This window comes from Crassostrea angulata, chromosome 8, assembly GCF_025612915.1.
Source record: "Crassostrea angulata isolate pt1a10 chromosome 8, ASM2561291v2, whole genome shotgun sequence".
NCBI lineage: Eukaryota > Metazoa > Mollusca > Bivalvia > Ostreida > Ostreidae > Magallana > Magallana angulata.
The window spans coordinates 28,497,906-28,519,681 of NC_069118.1; the positions used below are offsets into that span (position 1 = coordinate 28,497,906).

General features: G+C 34.0%; 1 protein-coding gene across 1 annotated transcript in view; it reads right to left on the reverse strand.

Annotated features, from left to right (window-relative positions):
* LOC128158900 (metabotropic glutamate receptor 3-like) overlaps positions 1 to 11,368 on the reverse strand; it is a 30,678-nt gene extending 19,310 nt beyond the window's left edge. The window contains exons 1-3 of the mRNA XM_052821880.1: positions 11,246 to 11,368; positions 8,459 to 10,013; positions 5,203 to 6,266 (exon numbers count right to left, since the gene is read on the reverse strand). Of these exons, the coding sequence (XP_052677840.1) occupies positions 5,203 to 6,266; positions 8,459 to 9,794 (2,400 nt within the window). The 5' untranslated portion in view covers positions 9,795 to 10,013; positions 11,246 to 11,368. The remainder of the gene's footprint in view (positions 1 to 5,202; positions 6,267 to 8,458; positions 10,014 to 11,245) is intronic.
* Between the last annotated feature and the right edge of the window lie 10,408 nt (positions 11,369 to 21,776).

Below are 21,776 nucleotides of genomic sequence, written 5' to 3' on the forward strand. Positions count from 1 at the left end.
ACGCTGGGTTTTTTTTATCCTCTGGAGATCAATGAAAGGGTTCGCAAGTATATGTTTACGAAGATTGAAGTACATGATCTTAAATATCAGTTGTTCTCTCTCTAAATATTCCTTAATGAATTCACGATCTAACAAGTACTTCTTCCGCTTAACATATTTTCTAATTATATATGTGAAATTGTAACGATAGTAACATTATCTGAATTACAGATGTCAGCGCGTGCCTTCGCAGACGACAACATGCATGCACTTCACATATAAACCGACCGGAAACTTGAAAGCATGTTACAATGTATATGAATTAATGTGTTCAAGGCCAGCAAACTTTGGCATTCAAGGTTAAATATAGATATTTATAGATATGTGCATGTCTTAATGACAAGTGTACTACAGGATGTGTATTCACAAGGGTAACAAGTAAGAAATGGTTACATCTCTGAAACGAAATTTGCGTATTACATTTTCTAGAGAGAGGGTGTGGACCACTCCTTAATAAATGTTCTACTATTTCCCTTGAAATTTTCATCAATTTTACTGACCATAGAGCTGTGTCCACCTGTTATAAACATTGCGTGGCAGAAACGGTATTGAAATCATGACATTTGGCCATGACAGTACTTTCATTGTCAATGGTGAAGATTTGTCGACACATGAGATGTAGGTGGGGTTAAGATTTTTAAACACATTAAAGTAGTTTTAGTTAATGGGACTTGGACACGAATTGACCTAAAATTTTCAAGTTTTATTTTTCCATTTTCAATGTTTATACTGATAAATATTATAGAAGTTTATAATGCTATGTCAAAATTTGAAAGTCAAATATTAAGTTAAAAGCAAGATACAGAGTTCATAATTCTTTGTTTTGTAAACAAAGCTCGAAAATTTCAATCAAATGCATTTTTCTTTGGTTGATACTAGAATTTTTGAAGATATTGAGTTAGTTTAAATTGTTTTTTACTTGCCATTTTTTGTCTAAGAAATGGTTATACTATACAGTGCATTTTTTGTAAACAACTATAAGACTCGAGCTTTGTTTACATAACAACCAATTCTTACCTCTGTATATATCGCTTGTAACTTGACTTTAACATTCAATATTTTAGTCAATCATTTAAAATGCACCAGTAAACCATTTTATACATAAAAAATAAAAACAAAATTTTTGATCTCAAATCGTGTCCAAGACCCTTTTTAAAATATCTATATTGATTTACTTAATACTACCATGCTGTTGATATTCGAGCAAATCATTCTTGAACGATTTTAATTTCTCAAGAACCTCGCATGACGGAAAGTCTGCGAAAATTATTTAATATTAAGAGTGTAAGATTTTCGAGTTAATTGATCAAGAACACCTAGTCCTGGGTTACATGAACTACCTCAGTGGACATGCGATGCATGCAAACATTTAATTGATGAAAGAGAAACGTCTGAATTCCACCCCCTTTCTTTAGAGTACTGCCTACAGGGAAATACAAAAGATGGCAAAAAATTAGTTACATGTATATGCATGGAATTGTATCTGTTTGAACCTTGCATGAGAACAATCAGTGAAAAAATTGAACAAGAGTATAATATATAAAGTGACTCAACAGCTATTATTGTTCCATTGTAAATAAACTTTCATTTGATTAATATCAAATAAACACTCAATGCCTTTGTGGTTTTGCCCTAATGGTTGTCTTGGGAATATAAGAACGGAAATCAATCAAACCTTTGATTGCAAAAATCGCACACCTCATTTCCTTATTCTCTTATCAATTTTTTCCATACTTCCAAAAAAGTGTGGGGGGGGGGCAACTCATTTATAGTTCAAATTTTTACACGTAAATTTTAAAAAATTGGTGCTGCGAGAAAAAGTGGCCCCCCTGATGCTACGTGCCTGGGAAGGGACTATTTTTATTGCACAAATATAATTGAAAATATCATAATACGCCGTAGCAAACTGTTTATTGCATTTTTTTCAATAACGCAGCAAATGATCTTAAGCTTGGTAAAAGAAGACGCCCTTATAACTAGTGCAGGCTGTGCAACCTAACACATTCTTTATATATATTAATACATGATTTTTGCAAAAGAAAATAAATTTATTTTTTGATTTATCCTCCCTTCATATTAAAAGTCAAAAAAATATTCATTGATAGGCGGTGGTGGTGGTAGGGAGGGGGGGGGGGGTTACTGTGTGGGTGGCAATTTAAAACAAGCTTCATTTCCACTTCGAAAAAAAAACTGTTAACGTTATTTGAAGCATTTGTCTTATCTCTGTAAAAATAAAAAAGTTAAACATTTCGAAAACCTGTGAAAGAACTATATATGATAAGAGTTAAATTTGGCCCCCTTAATTCGCCATTTTATAAGTGTTTCGGGAACAATAAAATGTTATGTTATTTTTTAGAAGAGCTAATATAAAATATATTTTTCATCTATTTATTTGATTTATTTGCACTCACTGGCAGTATATGACGTCAGAAGTGACCCCATTTCTATAATTCAATCAAAATCAGCCAAAAAATGACATTTTTCTTATCTATTTACGAATGGGAAATATAGAGCGCATGCTTGAACAAGGAAAATTTTTTTGTCACTTATTAGTCTTGGCTAGATACATCTCTGATTAAAATATTTTATTTGTTCAAGAATGCGCTCTATGTTTTCGGAAGAAAAAACTGCTTGAAAACACGCTGTTTTACGCTAAAAATGCAAAAATGGCGGGAAAAGGTTGTCTTTACAATGTCATATTTCTAAATTGTAGGCACTTGAACAAAAATGAATATTATGTAAACACATCACATACATATCTGTACTAAGAAAACAAAGAATGATAGTAAAATGATGATGTTCATTTTAGGGGGCCATTTTAGGCCCTTATCATATATAGTCCTTTCTTAAAACATATAGCTTATAAACGTTTCTTGCCGCCTTTTGATTTAACTGATGCCAATCGAACATTATCAACCATTATCTCTGACGTTAAGTTAATGGTCGCTAAAATATGCCCCCCCCCCCCCCCCCCGAATTTGAGAAAATTTGGAGATTCTCATCAAAAAATTTATCATTTGATGAAATCAATGCATTACATAAACTGATTATAAATCTGGCCTCCATAGAAATCTTAAGTAGCCATTTTTTAACATATAATATATAGTATATAAATTAAATATTGACTATGACTGAATTGAAATAGTTAATGCTTAATTTATAGAAACGCCATCGAATATATCGAATACCTGTATTATTACATGGCAGTTTATTTTGGATGAAATTCAGTTACAGCTGATGCTTAATCACACGAAAACCCATAGACGGCCTCTTAGCGTACATTTACATCTGTTCATTTTTAAACTTTATCTTACGAAAATGACCATAGAGATAGAAAAAAAATCAAAAACACCCAGAAGGAAATTAGCCATAGAGCAGAACTCTGATAAGGAAAATCTTGGTGGCCGCAAGAATATTTTGACCAGATGTTATCTTTCAGTAATTTATTAATATTTGGCACGAACCTTTATTCTATAATTTGTGAAAACATTTATCACCCGAATTGAAAGTTAAAAACTTAATTTTTTTACGAGAGGTATGCGCGCATTTGTGGTTTTTACATCTCCTCTGAGACATAGAAAATGATTATTTTTTTATCAGAATGCTCCTGGCTGATAAAAAAATTAAAATAATTCTTCAACAGAAAAAGTAATAATCTCGAATAAAATCATAAATCAAATTCTGATACAAAATTCACCCCCTGAGGAAATATTAAAAAAAAAAAAACAATAACCAATTCAGTTCGCTTGTAAAAATTAAATCAAAATGCGGAAATGTTTTACTTCAAAAGAGCATACGTTACAAAATAAATGAAGCTACATGACTTAGTCATGGCTGATATTTACTTTCTAACAACTCCTTGATCAATCAATGTCGCAATAATGAAGTTTGCGAATGAATGTATGTTGCAACGAATCCATATATTGCATTATGCAATAGCTCTTCTTAGAAAGAAAAAAAAAACCTGTAATATGGCCAACTCGAGTTTCCCTGATTGAAATTCTTACGAGTTCATTGCCTCGGAGTTAATTGAAATGGAAATTTCATTAACCCTGTTTTTATTCGACATCGAAAGCTTGCAGAAAAACAGCTGAGTCCGCCTTAAGTCAAAACAAAGTCTGGATATTACATTTGTTATGTTTTAAGGAGGTGCGAGGGTCAACAAATTGTCAATCAGATCTACTAAATTTTGAAATGTAATGTTTTAGGCCTAAAATTATATTTTCTAATTACATGTAAGAAAAATTTCAAATATTTAAGTTTAAAACTTCGTATATTTTCTTTTTAATCATCAGTATACAGAGCTTTTCTTCTAGAGGAAATTAATATTATAGCACAGCCTTCTTAAGTTTGTTCAGGTTCATTCTAAAGAATGGAACCCTGACCAGATAGGATATACACTTTAACATGCAAAGACTGCAGCATCAAATCTTCGCACAGGTTTTATTTGAAGATGTCGAACATATCTTAGACTAGTGGGCTTTTATAACAGATTTGTTTCCACAAATGTACGTTCTGTATAAATTTTTCTTGATGATTTTGTTCAATAGAACTGCTAGAGAAGCCCCCCCCCCCCCATCACTCTTGGAGATTCGGACCAAGAATGGGGTGGTAGAATGTGGCCCTTTCCAGAAAGTGACATAAGCAGAACACACTTGACAAAACCAAGAATATGACACAACCGACATTAAATGTCATTTAAGTTTGGACAATATATTTGAGGTTAATGGGTTAACCCAACAAATCAGCCATAGTAATTTCAGCTACAACGTTGAATATTTTCTTTTTACAGACCTCTTCTGCTGAAGGAGATCAATATACTGATCTAAATATATCACTCAGCCTTCTTAAATGTATGTTAACCTTACGAAGAAGGGCCGATAGGCCGTGTGGCAAGGGACAAAAGGGTGTATACCAAGCGATAGAGTTACACGATATACTGTATACAGGGAAATATTCGCTTCCGTTTCGTTTTTCGCCCTCGCTGTCCGCGGGCTATTTTTAGATTGAGCGAATTCCAATGTCTCAAATTATCTCCCTTTAAACACAACGGTGTCTGGGCGAATTCAAGACGGGGCGAAACTGTTTGCAAGTGTAGAAGGGCGAAAATTACACGGGGGCAAAAATAACCCCGTATGCAGTATATATACTATCTATACTCACCTCGAAGGAGTTTAAAGTCCCAAAGTAAATAGGCACGAAGGCCAGCCAAATGATGCAGGTGGTATACATGGCGAAGCCAATGAACTTGGACTCGTTGAAGTTCTCCGGGATCTTCCTCGTCTTGATGGCATAAAGAGTACACACGATGATCAGGATGATGTTGTACAACAAGGAAACCAGGAACGAGATATCGTCTGTCTTACACTTTAGGATCACTTCATTGCGTTTGTTTTTTGGGGTATACAGTCTAGTCCCTGGTCGCTCTAGGACCAGCCATACAATGCTGAATAGCACCTGTATTGATATGAGTACTAAGGTGATCACAATCTGGGACTTTGGACTAATGAATGGAGGTCGTCTGGCCGACCTTCTAGCACTGTCGAATATGCGAGATATTCGGTTAGTCTTTGTGAGAAGTGAGGAGTAAATGACTGAAAACCCCAACCCTATCCCAGCTCTCTGGATAGCGCAGGTAATCGTGGAGGGGCGAGCGATCAGGACGAAGGTCACCAAATAACACAGCACGCAACCCCCTAGCAACATGTAACTAAGTTCGCGTCCTGATGCCATGACAACCGGGGTGTCGTTATGTTGCAGAAACGTGACGATGACGATGCAAGTCGCAATCAGACCGACACAAGAGAGAACGACCGGAACTAGGGCGTACACAGATAGTATACTGATGTACTGTTCCGGAAGTCGGTGACAGCCACGTTTATCCGGATTGGGCCACATGGCTTCTCCACAGTCTACACAAGTAAACTCGTCTTTGAGATACTCCCACTCTTGGCACTTGATGCATGCCCAGCAACATGTGTCGCCATCTTTCCCGACAAATTTGAATTCGTTGAACTCACAGGGGCGACTACACCTTGACGACGGGACTTCTCTTGTTTTACCGGCCCAGACAATCTTGTCTGTGTCTATCGTCAGTCTGTCTGTCCAGCTTCCGACCACCTTATACTGGTAGGAACCGGTCTTCTTGTTCTTCTGAAAGTTCATTATATTGTATCTACCCATAGCGTCCCCTTTTTCATCAAATTTCACAAAGGCGCCGTAACCGTCTGTAAAAGAAGAGACGAATATAAAAGACATTTAGTATCAATAATCTCGATATAAATCGAGTGTGCTGATTAATTAATTGAAAACAATTAGATCTTCTGCAGGTTTTATAGTGTGAATAAGCTGATCTGATTTATCAACTGCAAAAAAGCTACAAACTTGAAAGGAAAAGAGCAGACATGTTCTATAGAATAAGACAATGACCTTGGCAGGCGTGGATCTAATTTACCAAAATGGAACGGACAGGTCATATTGATAGGTTTAGTGGACTAAATTAAATACCAGATGATTGAATCGGGCTCGACAATCCGTGCCCTTTGAGAATTGTAGGTGGAAGCCCGCCTAGATAATTAACCAGGATCGATCTCAACCGAAATAATACAGTTTCGATACACATTGAAACATTTTATTAATTGAACTTAAGGTATTTTTATTTCATCGAGATATTTATAAGAAACATATAAGGGACTGGCCCCACTTGAATTTCACATGAAAAGAAGAGTATATTTTTACATGCAAATATGTTGAATATCGAGAATTGAAATTCAATAAAAACAAAATAAAGTGAATGTAGGACTAAATATTATTATACGTTTGGTCCTTACAACATTACAGATGATTCATAAAAAAGAAAAGCTGTGTTCATATTATTTTGATCAAGCTGTTTTCCTAACCTTAAGATGGAAATATCAATTTCTTGTTATCCGTTTAACTTTACAACATTTATTAGCTTTTTTTCCGTCTTCTAGAAATATTCAGTTATGAATCATAAATAAATATTAAGACCGACTGTCATAAAAGAAAGTTATAACAAGACGATTTTGTCCAGAAATCTACCATCTTGCATGGGAAATACAATTCAATGTAATGGAAAAAACAGCGCCATCAATCTTGTTCTCGAAACTAATTTCTGGTTCTGTTAAGCGTTTAAAATTGCTATTGAATACGAACGATTTTTTTTTTCTCTAACCAATCACCATGGGGGAAAACACATCAAAATACGCCGTGCATCATTTCAACACTATGACTATTTTTTTTAAAGGAGATAATGGTTAAACTAAAAAAAAACTAATACAATAAATGAAAAACATTATGCAATAGCTGTAAAACTCTCTGTCGCATAATGCACGAAAAACATTATTGTTTTCAGAGTTTGTAATTAAGACAAGTAATCTTTTCAGAGTTTGATCGGTGAAAGACGGAAAAAAATATCGAGGACATTAATTTATTAATTAAGGTGGTATGGGACACTTCTATGTTATGACGTACTTTATAATAAACAATAATATCATGTTTTGGTTTTATGAATAGTTTTTTCCCGTTAGTGTCACTTAGCAGCGAAGCGCATTGGGTTAGAGGGTTTACAACCAATCGGATTAAAAAAAATTTACCTTTTCAAAAAAGTTTTACAACTTATTTTTTTGTGAAATATCGTCAGCTTTGTAAATCGGTGGAACATATTTTGATTATAATGTACTTTAATACACATTAATATCGACAGATGTCCCAAAACACCTTTTAATTTTCTAAATCTGTCAGTGTCATCTTGATTCGACACCGTGAAAACATTCGCTGTCAGTAAATCGGGCTACCCCAGGGAGACCTCAACACGTTACACACATTAATATCAGACAAAATTCTATGCATAGTGGTCAGTGATCTACATGAAAACACGATTGGCTATCTCCCACTAACCCCGCGGGAGAATATAAAATGAAAAATTGTCTCGACCGAAAAGATATCTCTATTCATTTTCTTTTCCTCTTTCGTTTCTGAGTGATGTCCTTTCTCGAATTTCCTTCAAGCGTCAGGGACCACAGAGAAGAAACATAGACCAAGAGCCTATGGCCACTTTGGCAGGGAATTTCATTATCATCTCGGAACCGCCACACAAAGTCTATTCCCTTTTACGCCAAATAGAAAAACCATTTTAGAAATTATCACACATTCTATTATATTGTGAAGCCGAGCGCGCTACTCCGATTTTGTAGATTATGGCCCCTATAGGATCTCAACGGGGAAATAATATTTTATCTTTAACAGGCATGCCTCAACTCACACAAAGGACTAACGGCATGGTTCATTTTAGATCTATCAGATTGAACCTTTCGTGGCAATGAACTATAGCTCTGGATTGCAATACACCATTCAATAAAAAAAATGCACGTAAAGCATGGTTTCTATATCTACTTACCATTAAATGTGGTGTTTAGAATGTATTCTCTGAGAATCATCCCATTTATTTGACGCATATCATCACACAGTTCCTCGGTGGTACAAGACGCCTTGTGCATTGCGTCAATCGCCAAAGCTATTGCATACACTGCGTCATAAATGAACTGTACTTTGGTTTCTTGTTTGAATGTTCCCGTAGATAATTTTTCACTTCCGGTACATTTTGCTCTTTCGCCTTGACTGACTTTAAATGAGCAGTTATGAGCTGATGTCCAGTATTCTTTGAACCATGGGTTTCTTACATTGTTAAGAGGGTTCAAAGACAGAAAATAATCATTAAAAGGAGGAATAAATGAAGATTGTAATTCAATTGTTAGTGCCCCCTCTGCCACCCATGAATTCTGTAAGACGGGTTTTTCTTGCGTCCCCCATGCGTCACTAGCAATCCACACAAACCTAGAGCCAACCCCACTTCGTCTTGCTGCATCCAAAAGGTGCGTCGCGTCCTCTATACGCAAAAACAACACAACTATTTTCGCATTCTCTTTCGCTAATAACTTTGTGATCGCATCATCGAAAGTCGATGGATTAGAATTGGACAATATCTTAATAGATTCTGCAATGCAAATATTTCGCGCCACTGCTTTTTCTTTGAATTCATCAATGCCGGACTGTCCGTAGTCCCCTTCTGAGGCGACGGTTGAAACGTATGTCCAGTTGAAAAATTCGACAATATCCACTATAGCCTTGGCCTGAAAATCGTCCGGAGGCACTGTCCTTGAGAAATAGTCATACCGGGCTTTATCGCTCAAATCCGCACTCGTCGAGGCGTAGCTAATCTGCGGTAGCTTAAAAAGCCGCAAAAGATTCGCCACTTGGATGGACACACTACTGTACGAACCACCTATGACGCCGGCAACATTCTCGAAAGTGTAGTTGGCCTTTGCTTTCGTGCCATCGTCACAGAAGAAATCGGACGAACCTATAGATGTAAAAGATCCACGAATAAATTCCAACGAACGCTCTAACGCATAGGTTCCTCGAGCGCAAGTGTCGTAAATTTTGGCGCCTAATGTAATTTTCGGAAGAACTTTGGGATTTCGGTTGATTTCATCTATTGTAAATAACATAGCCTCTGCTCTCTGAACTCCTCGGTCCATATTGATCTCACCACATATACTTCGGTCCCCGGAACTTTTCTGGTGTATAGGAAACAGTCCCCCTATGATTATCTCCCCTGGAATGTATGCTGACAGAGCCGGGTTCTCGGCGCGTACTCGCAATAAAAACACCACGAGTAATACCAATATCTTTTCAGCAAACGACGCCCAAAGAGGAAAAATCACCCCCATCATTCTTCCGGAACAGATCCTAGTGCAGTCTCCATATTTTAAAATAAGTAAAGCGATTACTTATATTACCAGAGCCCGCTGCCATCCCGTATCACTGATGGCGGGCAAATAAATCAATTCTTAACGTAATGCTGCTTTTCTATACTGGTAATCCGTCCACTCATTAGCGTAGACCGGCTCTAGATCTCGTATTCCACCTCATCACTTCATGATGCAGAGGACCTATAAATTAAACAGAAGAAAAAAAAAAGATACTACTACACACATTGACAGAGAAGAAATCCGTGTTAATTTTGGATAAGAATCTCACCAAGACTTACAAGTAGCTTTACATGAATAAGCGATCGAGCAAAGAATGAAGGTGTTTATTACGCCGACTGTCGCGCGGTTCATATACAGATACTCGGAAGCTGTCGGTGCGTGTCTGAATGAGAAAGTGGCGCGACAAAAATATTAGGTTTGTTTTGTGACATTTAACCTTTCTGTGGTCGAAGCTTTTCAAACGCGCTTGTGAAACAGATCTGACGAATCCCATTGCAGCGGTTCTTAATCGCCTCGATTTGCTCAATCAACTTCGCATAATACATATGTATTGGTTATCCCAACCTATTCTATTGGTGAAAAAAATATTCATTGAAAAATCAGTTAATAAGTTTTTTAATTAAACATTCATTGTGGGCGTAAATTGTCATTACAATATGTCATAGCTTTTCGTTATCATAACGAAACAATGATGGCAATCGATTACTCTTGAGAGCAATCGTGTTTCAAAATAAACAAATTTTAAATAGATGAAAAAAAAATGGAAGAAACTCGATATACGCGCTTTCTATTTCCAGTTTTTAAACGCAGTGTATCGTCTCTTCGTCGAGATCCATTGAAATCTAAACTCGGTGTAGAGCCATTTGAAATCAATTAATGAAACTGTATGAATGTAGAAAAAACATCTCTTCAAGATAAACAAATAGAAATGGCTGATATCAATTTAATACGGATTTCACTGAATTTTTGTTTATCTCATATTAAATCTGTTTTCAAATTTTGGTGTACACGAAAATGATTAAAAAAACTAAAACGTATATATACTTTGTTCAAAATTAATCTGAGAATACAGCTAGAATATGGATACTGAAACAGTTAATGAAGCTAAAATGCTACCGATGCAGATTCTCTTTTATATTACAACAGCACAATGCAAGATATTCATAAATGATGAAAATAAAATGTCCTGAGGTTTTTTAATTATTCCACCGTTTTAAAAAATTATACAAATAAAAATATGAAATTTCGTCACAAATAAATAATAGCCCTGTAAACAGTAAATGATCTTTTTGAGAATTGTTAACTTATTTTTACTTAATTCCATTACATAGTCAAACTGTACAAGTACGTGTACTTAAATTATTAATTTTTTTCTTCAATTTAAGTTTGAATTTCAAAGTTTTAATACTTACACAACTCGCCTCACGCATAGATAGAAATGAGTAGTAACTTTAACTTCCCAGCATTATATCTTGATAAAAAAAAATCACGGCCGATCATCAGCGCGCCTTCTCCAATACTCACGCCGATATATGAGAGAGCTGCGCGGGGAAATTGACGCGTTCGCTTTGTACGGGGCAAGCCTAACAAGGGCTAATTATTATTGATATGTGAGTTTTCAATAAGATGAACGGCTCAATCAGATAATTAGCCTTGATTCATGAATTCGGCCCTTCATCGAAAACAGTGGCCTATTGGTAAGGTGTATGTACATGTATAAAAGGAAGTTTGTAAAATGTGTGAAGGGAGCCGGGCTTGTTACAGCGGTCAATCATTTTAACAGCTGTATATTCGCAGTGCTTTTGTACTACTATAATTTTTAATTAACAATGATTTTCCTCCAAATAATAGAAGGATACAAAAAGCCCTCCAAACTAACTACATGTAAACGATTTTAGAATTAATGAACAAGTATTTGACTGTATGTACTAAAAACTATTCGTTGATATATATTATCATGGACATAACAAGAAAATATCGATGTGATAACTTCAAGCTGGCTAAATTTGATAAACTGTATACATTAATTATTTTGAATTTCATATCATAAACATATATAACAGAAAGGGAATGTAGTTTTAATAAAAGTTTAAACAACAAACATTATCGTAGAAAAGTTATTAAAAAAAGCACAGAATTACCTTTGGTTTGGATAGTGCGATTTCTGGTTGAAGAAAACAGCCGAGGATGTATTGATAGATGGACAAATGAAGGATGAGAGGAAGAAAGAAGAAAATGAAGTGAGTGATGACTGTACTTTTCACTGGAACCAAGCTTAATAGGATTTAGATCTTCCAGATACAGCACAATGAACAATTGAAACAGACCGGTTTTATTAATGAAGTCAATTTCTCCCATACGTTTAACAGCTGCTACTTGCACGCATTGCTGAGCAATATACATGTAAACCACACGTCTCGCTGAAAACATGGTACTATCTATCTATCTATTTATCTATCTATCTATCTATCTATCTATCTATCTATCTATCTATCTATCTATCTATCTATCTATCTATCTATCTCAACATCTATCCATCTATACATCTATCTATCTATACATCTATCTATACATCGATCTATCTATAAATCTATCTATAAATCTATCTATACATCTATCTATCTATACATCTATCTGTACATCTATCTATGCATCCATACATCCATCTATACATCTATATATCTTTCTATACACTTATTTATCTAACAAGTATCTATATCTAACAAGTATCTATCTATATATTCATGTCCTTTTCTACTCAATATATATTTTATCTGTTTGTTTGGATTTTTAAAAAAATTATTAACTTACTCCAATATAAAAACATTTTTAATCTATAAATACGCGTTTTATGTGATTATGAATAAACTATACTCGGGAACGTACCATATGTCTCTGAGTAAAACGACGCACATATAATAATGTCAGCTGGCCTGTATATTGTGTCTCTTACAGTATCACGCTGGCTATATTGCTGTACACATTACATCTAGGGCAAATCAATCAATCCGGATTAATTTTATGGGAAGCTCGCATCAAGAAAGCCATTCCCATTATACCTGATTCTGGAAATGGTAGAGATTTGTAATGAACCCCTTGGGGTATTTTCAACACACAGAAACAAATTACGAATTTCTGTTGGTTGGTTTTTTTTTTATATTGTTTTCATTTGGTATATAAAGAACAACTTAAAACATTACTGTAATTATGAAAGGTACAGTAATATTGTCGGGGGGGGGGGAGGGGGGGGGGCTGGAAGTACAATTAAAAAATACCCAGATACAGCTTCCATAATTGAATAATCCTCAAATACAGCTTCCATGAGATGAATGAAATGCGATCTGCCGTCACTAGTAATACACAATCTACTGATAGATTTGATGTTGAATCAATGTCACGTAGTCGTTTCAATCCGTACGCTACATGTGGCACGCGCAATAATTATTATATATATTATATATTTAATTTTTGATTTTGATGGACATGAACTCTTTCTATGCTGTGAAAGAACGCCGTCCAACTTCTATAATTGTTTTCTTTACCGCTTTCTGTTGTTTCGATAATGTGCAACATGTATACCCTACCTTTGCTTATGCAGCTGCATTTAATGTTTATTTTCCACAATGTTAACATGAGTAGCGTAACGTTTACTAGAATGCTATTCATCTCAGTTTTCGACAATGTTAACACTACTACTTGTTGTTAAATATTAATCAGTGGTTGTTGTTGTTTTTTTCACGTCTATTTTTCTCAAATGTAACAGTGTCCTGAATGCATGTGCGAATTATCCCAATTTTCCACAATATTAATCCTTTTTGCGATTATGCAATGTAGTTCCTCGTCCCCAATTTCTTAGACGGAAAACCGGCATCTTTGATAGCATTGACTTTGAAGTTATTGCTTATATGTGGTTAATAGCGGATGCCATTGAAGATAATGGCGATTTGTTCAATCCAAGCAATATGTACGTGCCATAACATGTTCTCCATGAAGAAAAGACTTGTCGATATTGGCATTTTGATGAAAAGTTAAAAATTAGGAGGTTATAGCGTACATACATGTAACAAACGCAATTAGCGTACAGAATAGGATACTTAATTAATGTTCAAAGAATTATTTTACTTTATAGATTCACTTTAACATGATTAATGAACAAATTGGGCCAAAATCCCCATCCCCTCACCCCCGTCGAGCTAAATTTGTCAATCGTTCATCAGAAAAAAATATCTTGAGTATAACTGTTACACTCAAAGAAGTCTCAATTTTCTATCCCAATATCATACAAAACTTCTATGATTGATTTAAAAAATACTGAAAGTAACTTGTCTTTTCTCTCCCTATTGTTCATTATATAGGATATTTTTTTTCTAATTCTTTTCTAATTCAATTATACCTGTGTATATCTTGAAAACGGTTTTTTCATATTGTACACAAATGTAGTGTAGATGCGTTATGCATACTTATATAGATAAGGAACATATTTCGATAAACGTACCTACTAGTATTCTTTCATCAACAAAATCAATGCTTTATGCATGTTTAATAACATGCTTCACGAAACTTAAATTCCTTAAATCACTCATTTTTCCTAGCTAATAGCTTTATAGGGTTCTAACCTTTATTTAAAAAAAGGGACATTCTTTGATGAACGTCGATGGTAATCAACCTAATACGATATTCGGGCATAAAATTTTACATGATTATAATGATCTTACTTTTTGAAGATTGATAGTTAAAAAGAAACAAATAAAAGGGCGAAGCAGAAATCAGCAGGTCTAATCAATTCGCTCAAACCATTTAGGGGTCTGAACCTACGGATTTTTTTTTATAGTGATACATATAGCAAATAATACATCTTTATAAGTAAAGAGCAAAATCAATTTATCTTAATATATATATATTTTTTAAATTTCACTGTCAAATAAAATAGCAACTGTAAATAAATATAATGAAGATAAAATACAAAACGAACAATGACCATATTAATGCAACGGTGATTTTTTCCACCTGTGATTGAAATTACAGTCAAACATTTATGATAATCATAGATTATTAATTACCTACATCAGATAGGCCTGAATGTTCCAATAGCAGGTCGAATAAAATGTTGCATATGACATACTCAAAAAGGCCAAGAACGGTCGTTCGAAAATACTTGTGATTCGAAAATACGCGATTCGAAAATTCTCGAGTACGTATCAAAGTTGACCAGTAAAATCATATACAAATAAAATTGGTGTTATTTGTTCAGTTTTTTTAAAACTATCTAATAGTTATGAATTGAGAACGTTTAAATTCCATATTCTATAAAACTTTTTTTCATTCTCAAATAAACTTTTTCCAACACATTGAAAATTAGAAACTTATATATTTTCTCTCCCAATATAGAATCATGCTATCGATGTGGACTATCTAATGAGAATGAACAATATATGTATAATATTCATGTTTGTTTGTAATCATCAGTATCCATTTTAAACTTTAAAAAAATTACGACAACTCTGCAATATCACAAATATTCAAATTTTAGTTTGTTTTATGTTTGAATTTCGTGCTTGGTGTGGTGTACTACATTCGCCGAATCCTGATCTTTATTAACAAACATAAATTCCTTCTGTTTGACATTACGTTTTAAAAGTTGACATTAAAGACACCCATAAATATAAAAACACCAAAAAAAAAAAAACCACAAAAAAATCCCCAAGAGGTCCATGGGCCACATCGCTCACCTGATCAACTATAGGCATGATAAAATCAGCTTCATGGGGGGGGGGGGGGGGGGGTCATAATTCCAAATAGTTTGACAATGTGGTATATTACATGGATATCCCATATAAATAAATCCACTTCCCCCTGGACATTCTAATGTTTATAATTAAGACCCTTTTCTAACAGGATAATTGTATAGTCATATCGCATTCAGCATTGCAATTCTTAAAAAAACCCTTAACAATTGTTTATATACGTGATATTAACGTTCATCAAACTCTGAACTCCCTGTGAGGTCCAATAATCGCCCAGGTGCCAAGGTTTAAACAATTTCAAATAATCAGCAATATGTAAAAATGCTTGCATATAAATAAAACCATAGGTAATAACAAGTCAGTTCTTGTGAATAACTGGATCCCCAATGTGGCCCCACCCTACTCAATATTTTGATATGACCAAATTTGAATCTACACAATCTGAAGTTGCTTTCAATAAAATTAGAGCTTTTCTAAGCAAATGGTTTTTTAGTAAAAGATTTAAAGATTTTTTACAATATATTCCTATGTTAACCCCCCCCCCCCCCCTCATTGTAGCCTTTCTCTAACCCGTGGGAGTCATGATTTTCACAACTTTAAATCTACACTACACGAGAATGCTTCCGCATGAGTTTCAGCTTTCCTTACCGAATGGTGTCTGATAAGAAGATTTTTAAAGATTTACTCTTTATATTCCTATGTAAAAAATCGACCCCCGCCCATCGTGACCCCACACCACCCCCGGGGATCATGATTTTCACATCTTTGAATCTACGCTACCTGACGATGCTTCCACACAAGTTTCAACTTTCCTGGCTGATTGATTTTGGTGATAAATATTTATAAAGATTTATTCTATATATGCCCATGTAAAAATTCGATCCCCATTGTGGCCCCACCCTACCCCAGGGGTTATGATTTTCACAACTTTGAATCTACACTACCTGAGGATGCTTCCACACAAGGTTAAGCTTTCTAGCTGGCTGATTGATTTCTGAGAAGAAGATTTTTAAAGATTTACTTTATATATTCCTATGTAAAAATTCGATTCCCATTGTGGCCCCACCCTACCCCTGGGGATCACAATTTTCACAACCTTAAATCTACACTACCTGAGGATGCTTTCACACAAGTTTCAGCTTTTCTGGCTTGATGGTTCTTGAGAAGAAGATTTTTGAAAATGTCTCGAAAATTTTCAGTAATTCCTAATTATCTCCCTTGTGAATGGATGTGATCCTTAATTTTTACAACTTTGAATGCCTTAGAATGCATTGTGCAAAGTTTGGTTGAAATTAGCCTAGTGGTTATTGAGAATATGTTGAAAGTGTGAAAAATTTACAAACGGAAGACAGACGGACAGACGGACGACCGACAAAATGTGATCAGAATAGCACACTTAAGCTTTCAGCTCAGGTGAGCTAAAAACAAAGCAAATTCAAAACGAGGTTTACCTTTTCGATGCAAATGTAAAATTGAACCTTATCTGACTGTGTAAATTGTAAACATAAATCTCATGAATTTATAATGAAGAACAATATTTATTTATCCTCTTTTAGTTCAAGTTACTAATGCTGTCAGATAACCTTGAAAATTTATGACTGTTGACTAATACTAGTTGCGTAAAAGATATATAATTATACGTTTAAAGGACAAAACTTACAATAAATTAGGACTATCATTACAGGTCAAACTATTGGATTAACAAACTTACCTGATGATTTGTTAAAGTAAATAAGCCAATTTCACTTTAGAACCATTTGATGTTAGGACATTTTGCTGTGATAAGTTTTTTGTAATTTGTTGACCAATACATGTTGCATGCTGCAATTTTGAAAAACGAAATGGAATACACATATCTTAATTAACTTGTGAAGTTAATGTGAAGACAAGAATATCTTTATTAACTACACTTTACGAAACTGTTATTGTGTTTGAAACAACAAATATGCTTTTGAAACTGATCATATTGGGATATCTATGAAGACCTTTCCTAGAGAAGGCGCATAGTTTAAAAATATCAAGGTTTTTCTTTAACGATTTCCTGAACATGAAATAGGAACTTAGCAAAGATTTGTCACAAAAACCTATTTTCAGTAACAGACAGGACAGTCAATTAAATAGTCCGAGGCAAATTGACAGCAAAAGGAGACAGACATACTGTCTGTACCGTTAAAAAAAGCCTCTCGCCAATAACTTCATTAGTTTTGTTTCTAGGGCTGCGTTACACCAGTTTGACCGAAATCTGGATAGAATATAAAACGGAGGTGTAATAATAACGACCACTTCTATAAACAAATTGAGTAAAGACATCAATTAATCCGGAAATCTGTTTCCAGAATGGCCAGCCGGAAGTATCTGGTTTTCTAAAACTATGATTTATTTTTAAAGAAACGCAATATCATTTTACCCGATTTGCAAAAATTGGCGAAACAATCTGACTTTTTTTTTTATATTTTGTATGATGAACGATGAACTATCTATATAATTTCATAGATTTCAAGTCTGATTGTCCTCAATTAAACCGATTTTTATCCCAGTCAACTTTACGAACAGCACTTATCCTAATTTGCCTGGTCGACCCTCCGGCCAAATATGCAGACAATGATTGGTTTTGGAAATTAAATTTGGTAATAACATACACTGAGAGAGAGAGAGAGAGAGAGAGAGAGAGAGAGAGAGAGAGAGAGAGAGAGAGAGAGAGAGAGAGAAATCAAGAAGGGTGAGGCACAAATACATTTAGATTATAAATTATATACATTTAAAAAGATAAAAACAAACATTCCCCATCAAGCCGAAGAAACAATGCCTATATTTCTTTGTTTTCAGATATAGGTGAACATACATAGTTACATATTATATATAATTGCCAACGGATTGTTGCATTTATCATATCAAACATCTACTGTAAGTTCATACTTGCGAGTAATTGAGTGAGTAGCCATAACCTAACAGGTATTATATATATATTGCCACAATGCAATCCACTCACCAGTAATTATCATGATATCTAGCATGTCAAAGAGAAAATATTCATGCAAATAGAACTTTCTCGATGTGATGAAAATCAGCAAATAATTTGAAAAAAACCATTCCAAAATGATATTAGTAATAAATATAGAAGTTTTGAAAAATGTTTATGAGTTTTGTGGAAGCCGAGGGCGTCATGGCTCTAGCAAAACGTGATTTATCTAAATTTATCAAATTTGGAGAGTTTCATTCTCTCTTGTTTCTCGGAAGTTTAAAATTAAAGGACCCATTAACGCTTGGTTCTTCTGATGCACAAAAACCATAGCTTATTTTTTACAATAAAGTGCGATCATTACAGATATTTTAAACCAAGTTACTTGTCATCTTGTTTGAGAAATGTGAAAATACTTTTCATTGTATTCAGCAATTGGTTACAAAATCAAACAGCATTCTTCTCTTTAATGACATACTAAATTCATTCGTATTCATTAAATTGAAACAACCACATTAGAATGAAAAAAAAAATATATTTTAAAAAATGTAGCTTTCATATTTCGTTCTTTAATGTGCTTTATCACCAACTAAGGAAACTCCTTTACTGGGGAAAATTTAAAACTATGGATAGAAATGAATCTAATTTTTTGCTCTCATATCAAAAATAAATAAATGCTTTTATTTGTGAATACTGATGTTTTTGGTAATCCTTACTTTTTAGCTAACCTGAGCTGAAAGCTTAAGTGAACTTAAACTAAACACTATTTGTCCGTCTACCCGTCCGTCTGTCTGTCTGTCAGAAGACTTTTTATTTTTTTTAGTTCTTCTCAGAAACTACAAGAACAATTTCAACTTAACTTTGTACAAAGCATCTTTAGGTAAAGGAGATTCAAGTTTCGTAAAATGAAATGCCTCTTTAATGGTGAGATAATTAGAAATTATTAAAAATTTGTTAACTTGGTATTTTTAAAAATTTCTCTTTTTAAAAAGCATTTGACCAAAAAAGTTGTTACTTGTGTGGATTACCCTCAGGTGTCGTAGATTTAAGTTTGTTCCAATCATGATCCTCGGGAATAGGGTGGTGCAACATTGAGGATTGAATTTTTAATCGGAATATATTTAGAAAAAATCTTCTGAAAAACCATTAGGCTAAAAAAGGTACTTACGTGTGAAGCTTTCTTAGAAAGAGTAGACTCAAGTTTGTTCAAATCATAATCCTCTCCGGAAGGGTGAGGCCACAACGGGGTGTCAAATTTTTACATAGGAATATAAGGAGAACAATCTTTAAAAATGTTCTTCTCCAAAACAAATTAGCCCATAAAGCTGCACATGCAACTTTAGTAAAACTTCATATAGTATAAACGCAGGTTTTTCAAAATCATGATCTTAGGGGTAAGATGGGGTCACATAAGTGGTCTAATTTTACATAGAAAAGTTTTTAGAATTATTTTTAAAAACTTCAAAGTTACGGTATGATATATTGCATTACCTATATACAAGCATCTTCAAATATTACTGTTTTTTAATCGTTTAGACTGTGACCCCTGAATAATTCTCGGGTCAACAAGAGTTTGATGTAGGTCAATGTGTTAATAATATTTTCTTGAGAACAGCAATGCCCAGTACGTGATATGACTATGATATCATCCTGTTACAAAAAGGCTCAATATCTAACATGTGAATATCCGAAATTGAAAATCTTTTTAAATAGGATCTATTCTACTACATTGTCCACACATTTTGTATATTACTTCATAGACTGAGTTTATTATGTCCGTTGTTGATCAAATGAGCGATGTGGTGCATGGGCAGATTGGTTTTTTTTAAGACAAACAACAAAATGTTAAATAAGAATATATCATACATACATTACAACAATATATCATCAGTAAATTGATAATTTAATCAGAGACATAAATAACATGCTATTTTTTCTCTGATGTAATAACGAAACATCCGACGGCTATACTAAAGACATGGTTAGGTTTCAATAGTTTTCTGATTTTTTTTACACATACAGTGTATATGTACCACTTTTTAAAAATCAATTGTCCAAAGTAAACTTCAGCTAAAGCGCTTTATAGAAGGTTTTACAACTTTTCAAACAATGATTTCAAAGATAAATATGTATTGCAAAATACATGGCTGTACCGAAAAAAAAACTTCATTAAAATTATGAAACAAGTACCTCGTTTATCTTTTCCCTAGTATTTCATGGGAAATACCAGTGTATCACGTCTTCCTAAATGTATCCGTGGTTCTTTTTTAAGTTTCCGATTCTGTTTCTATCGTCAAAAAGCTTTCTGATATAAGTATTAAAATATTTATATATCAAAAAGCCCCAGAATGAGGCGACAACATTTTGCATGTGCGGTTAGATACAATTATAATCAACACCATCAAATATCAAGCAATCAAACACATACATTCAGAAATCAATTTGATGGAGAGAGAAAGTCTTCGTTTCATGGTCGGAACTACCCCACAGGCAGTCAAAATAAATCTTGAGTCATCATGTTGCATGTAATCCCTTCAAATTCGTTTTTATAAGTATAATTCTTATTACTCAATATATATTTTTGGTATTGGTGTTCTCCGAATCCGTTCTTTATTTGACAAGTATCATTATTATCATGTTTACTTTTTATTTATTTTTATAAATTATTTAAAATCAAAATGACAGTAACCACCTTACCTTTTGAACTGTTTTCCCCGACGTTTGATTAGCCTAATGACGTGATTAAATTGACAAATCAGTAGACGGAATTTTGATGAAATAATTCATTTTCATGTATTTATAGGTCTAGACTTCGTAGGTATCAAAACGTCACATTCATATTTGTCCTGTGATGTATAAATGATGTGTAATTTGTTATTATTACAATCGCAAAACTATCTTATTTGGTCGCACTTTTATTGTAGACATTATGCAAATACCGGTAAAGCAAATGTTACTGACTTCTTCTTGGCCAATGCACCCTTTGTACTTAGTAATGAACACAATTATTTATTAGCAATAATAGATATTTTTGTATGCTTTAATCATGTTTGGATATAACTTGTGAACAAGTTTAGGATCTTTTTCCTTTATATCACTTATCGTCACGTATGATTTTGCACGCACTAAAAAAACATACAATTCGGATTCAGTCTCAAATCAGGCAGCATTATGATATACGTACTTCAGTCCTAAAAGCATATATCAATCTTAAATTATTTATCTTGATACATGTACCTT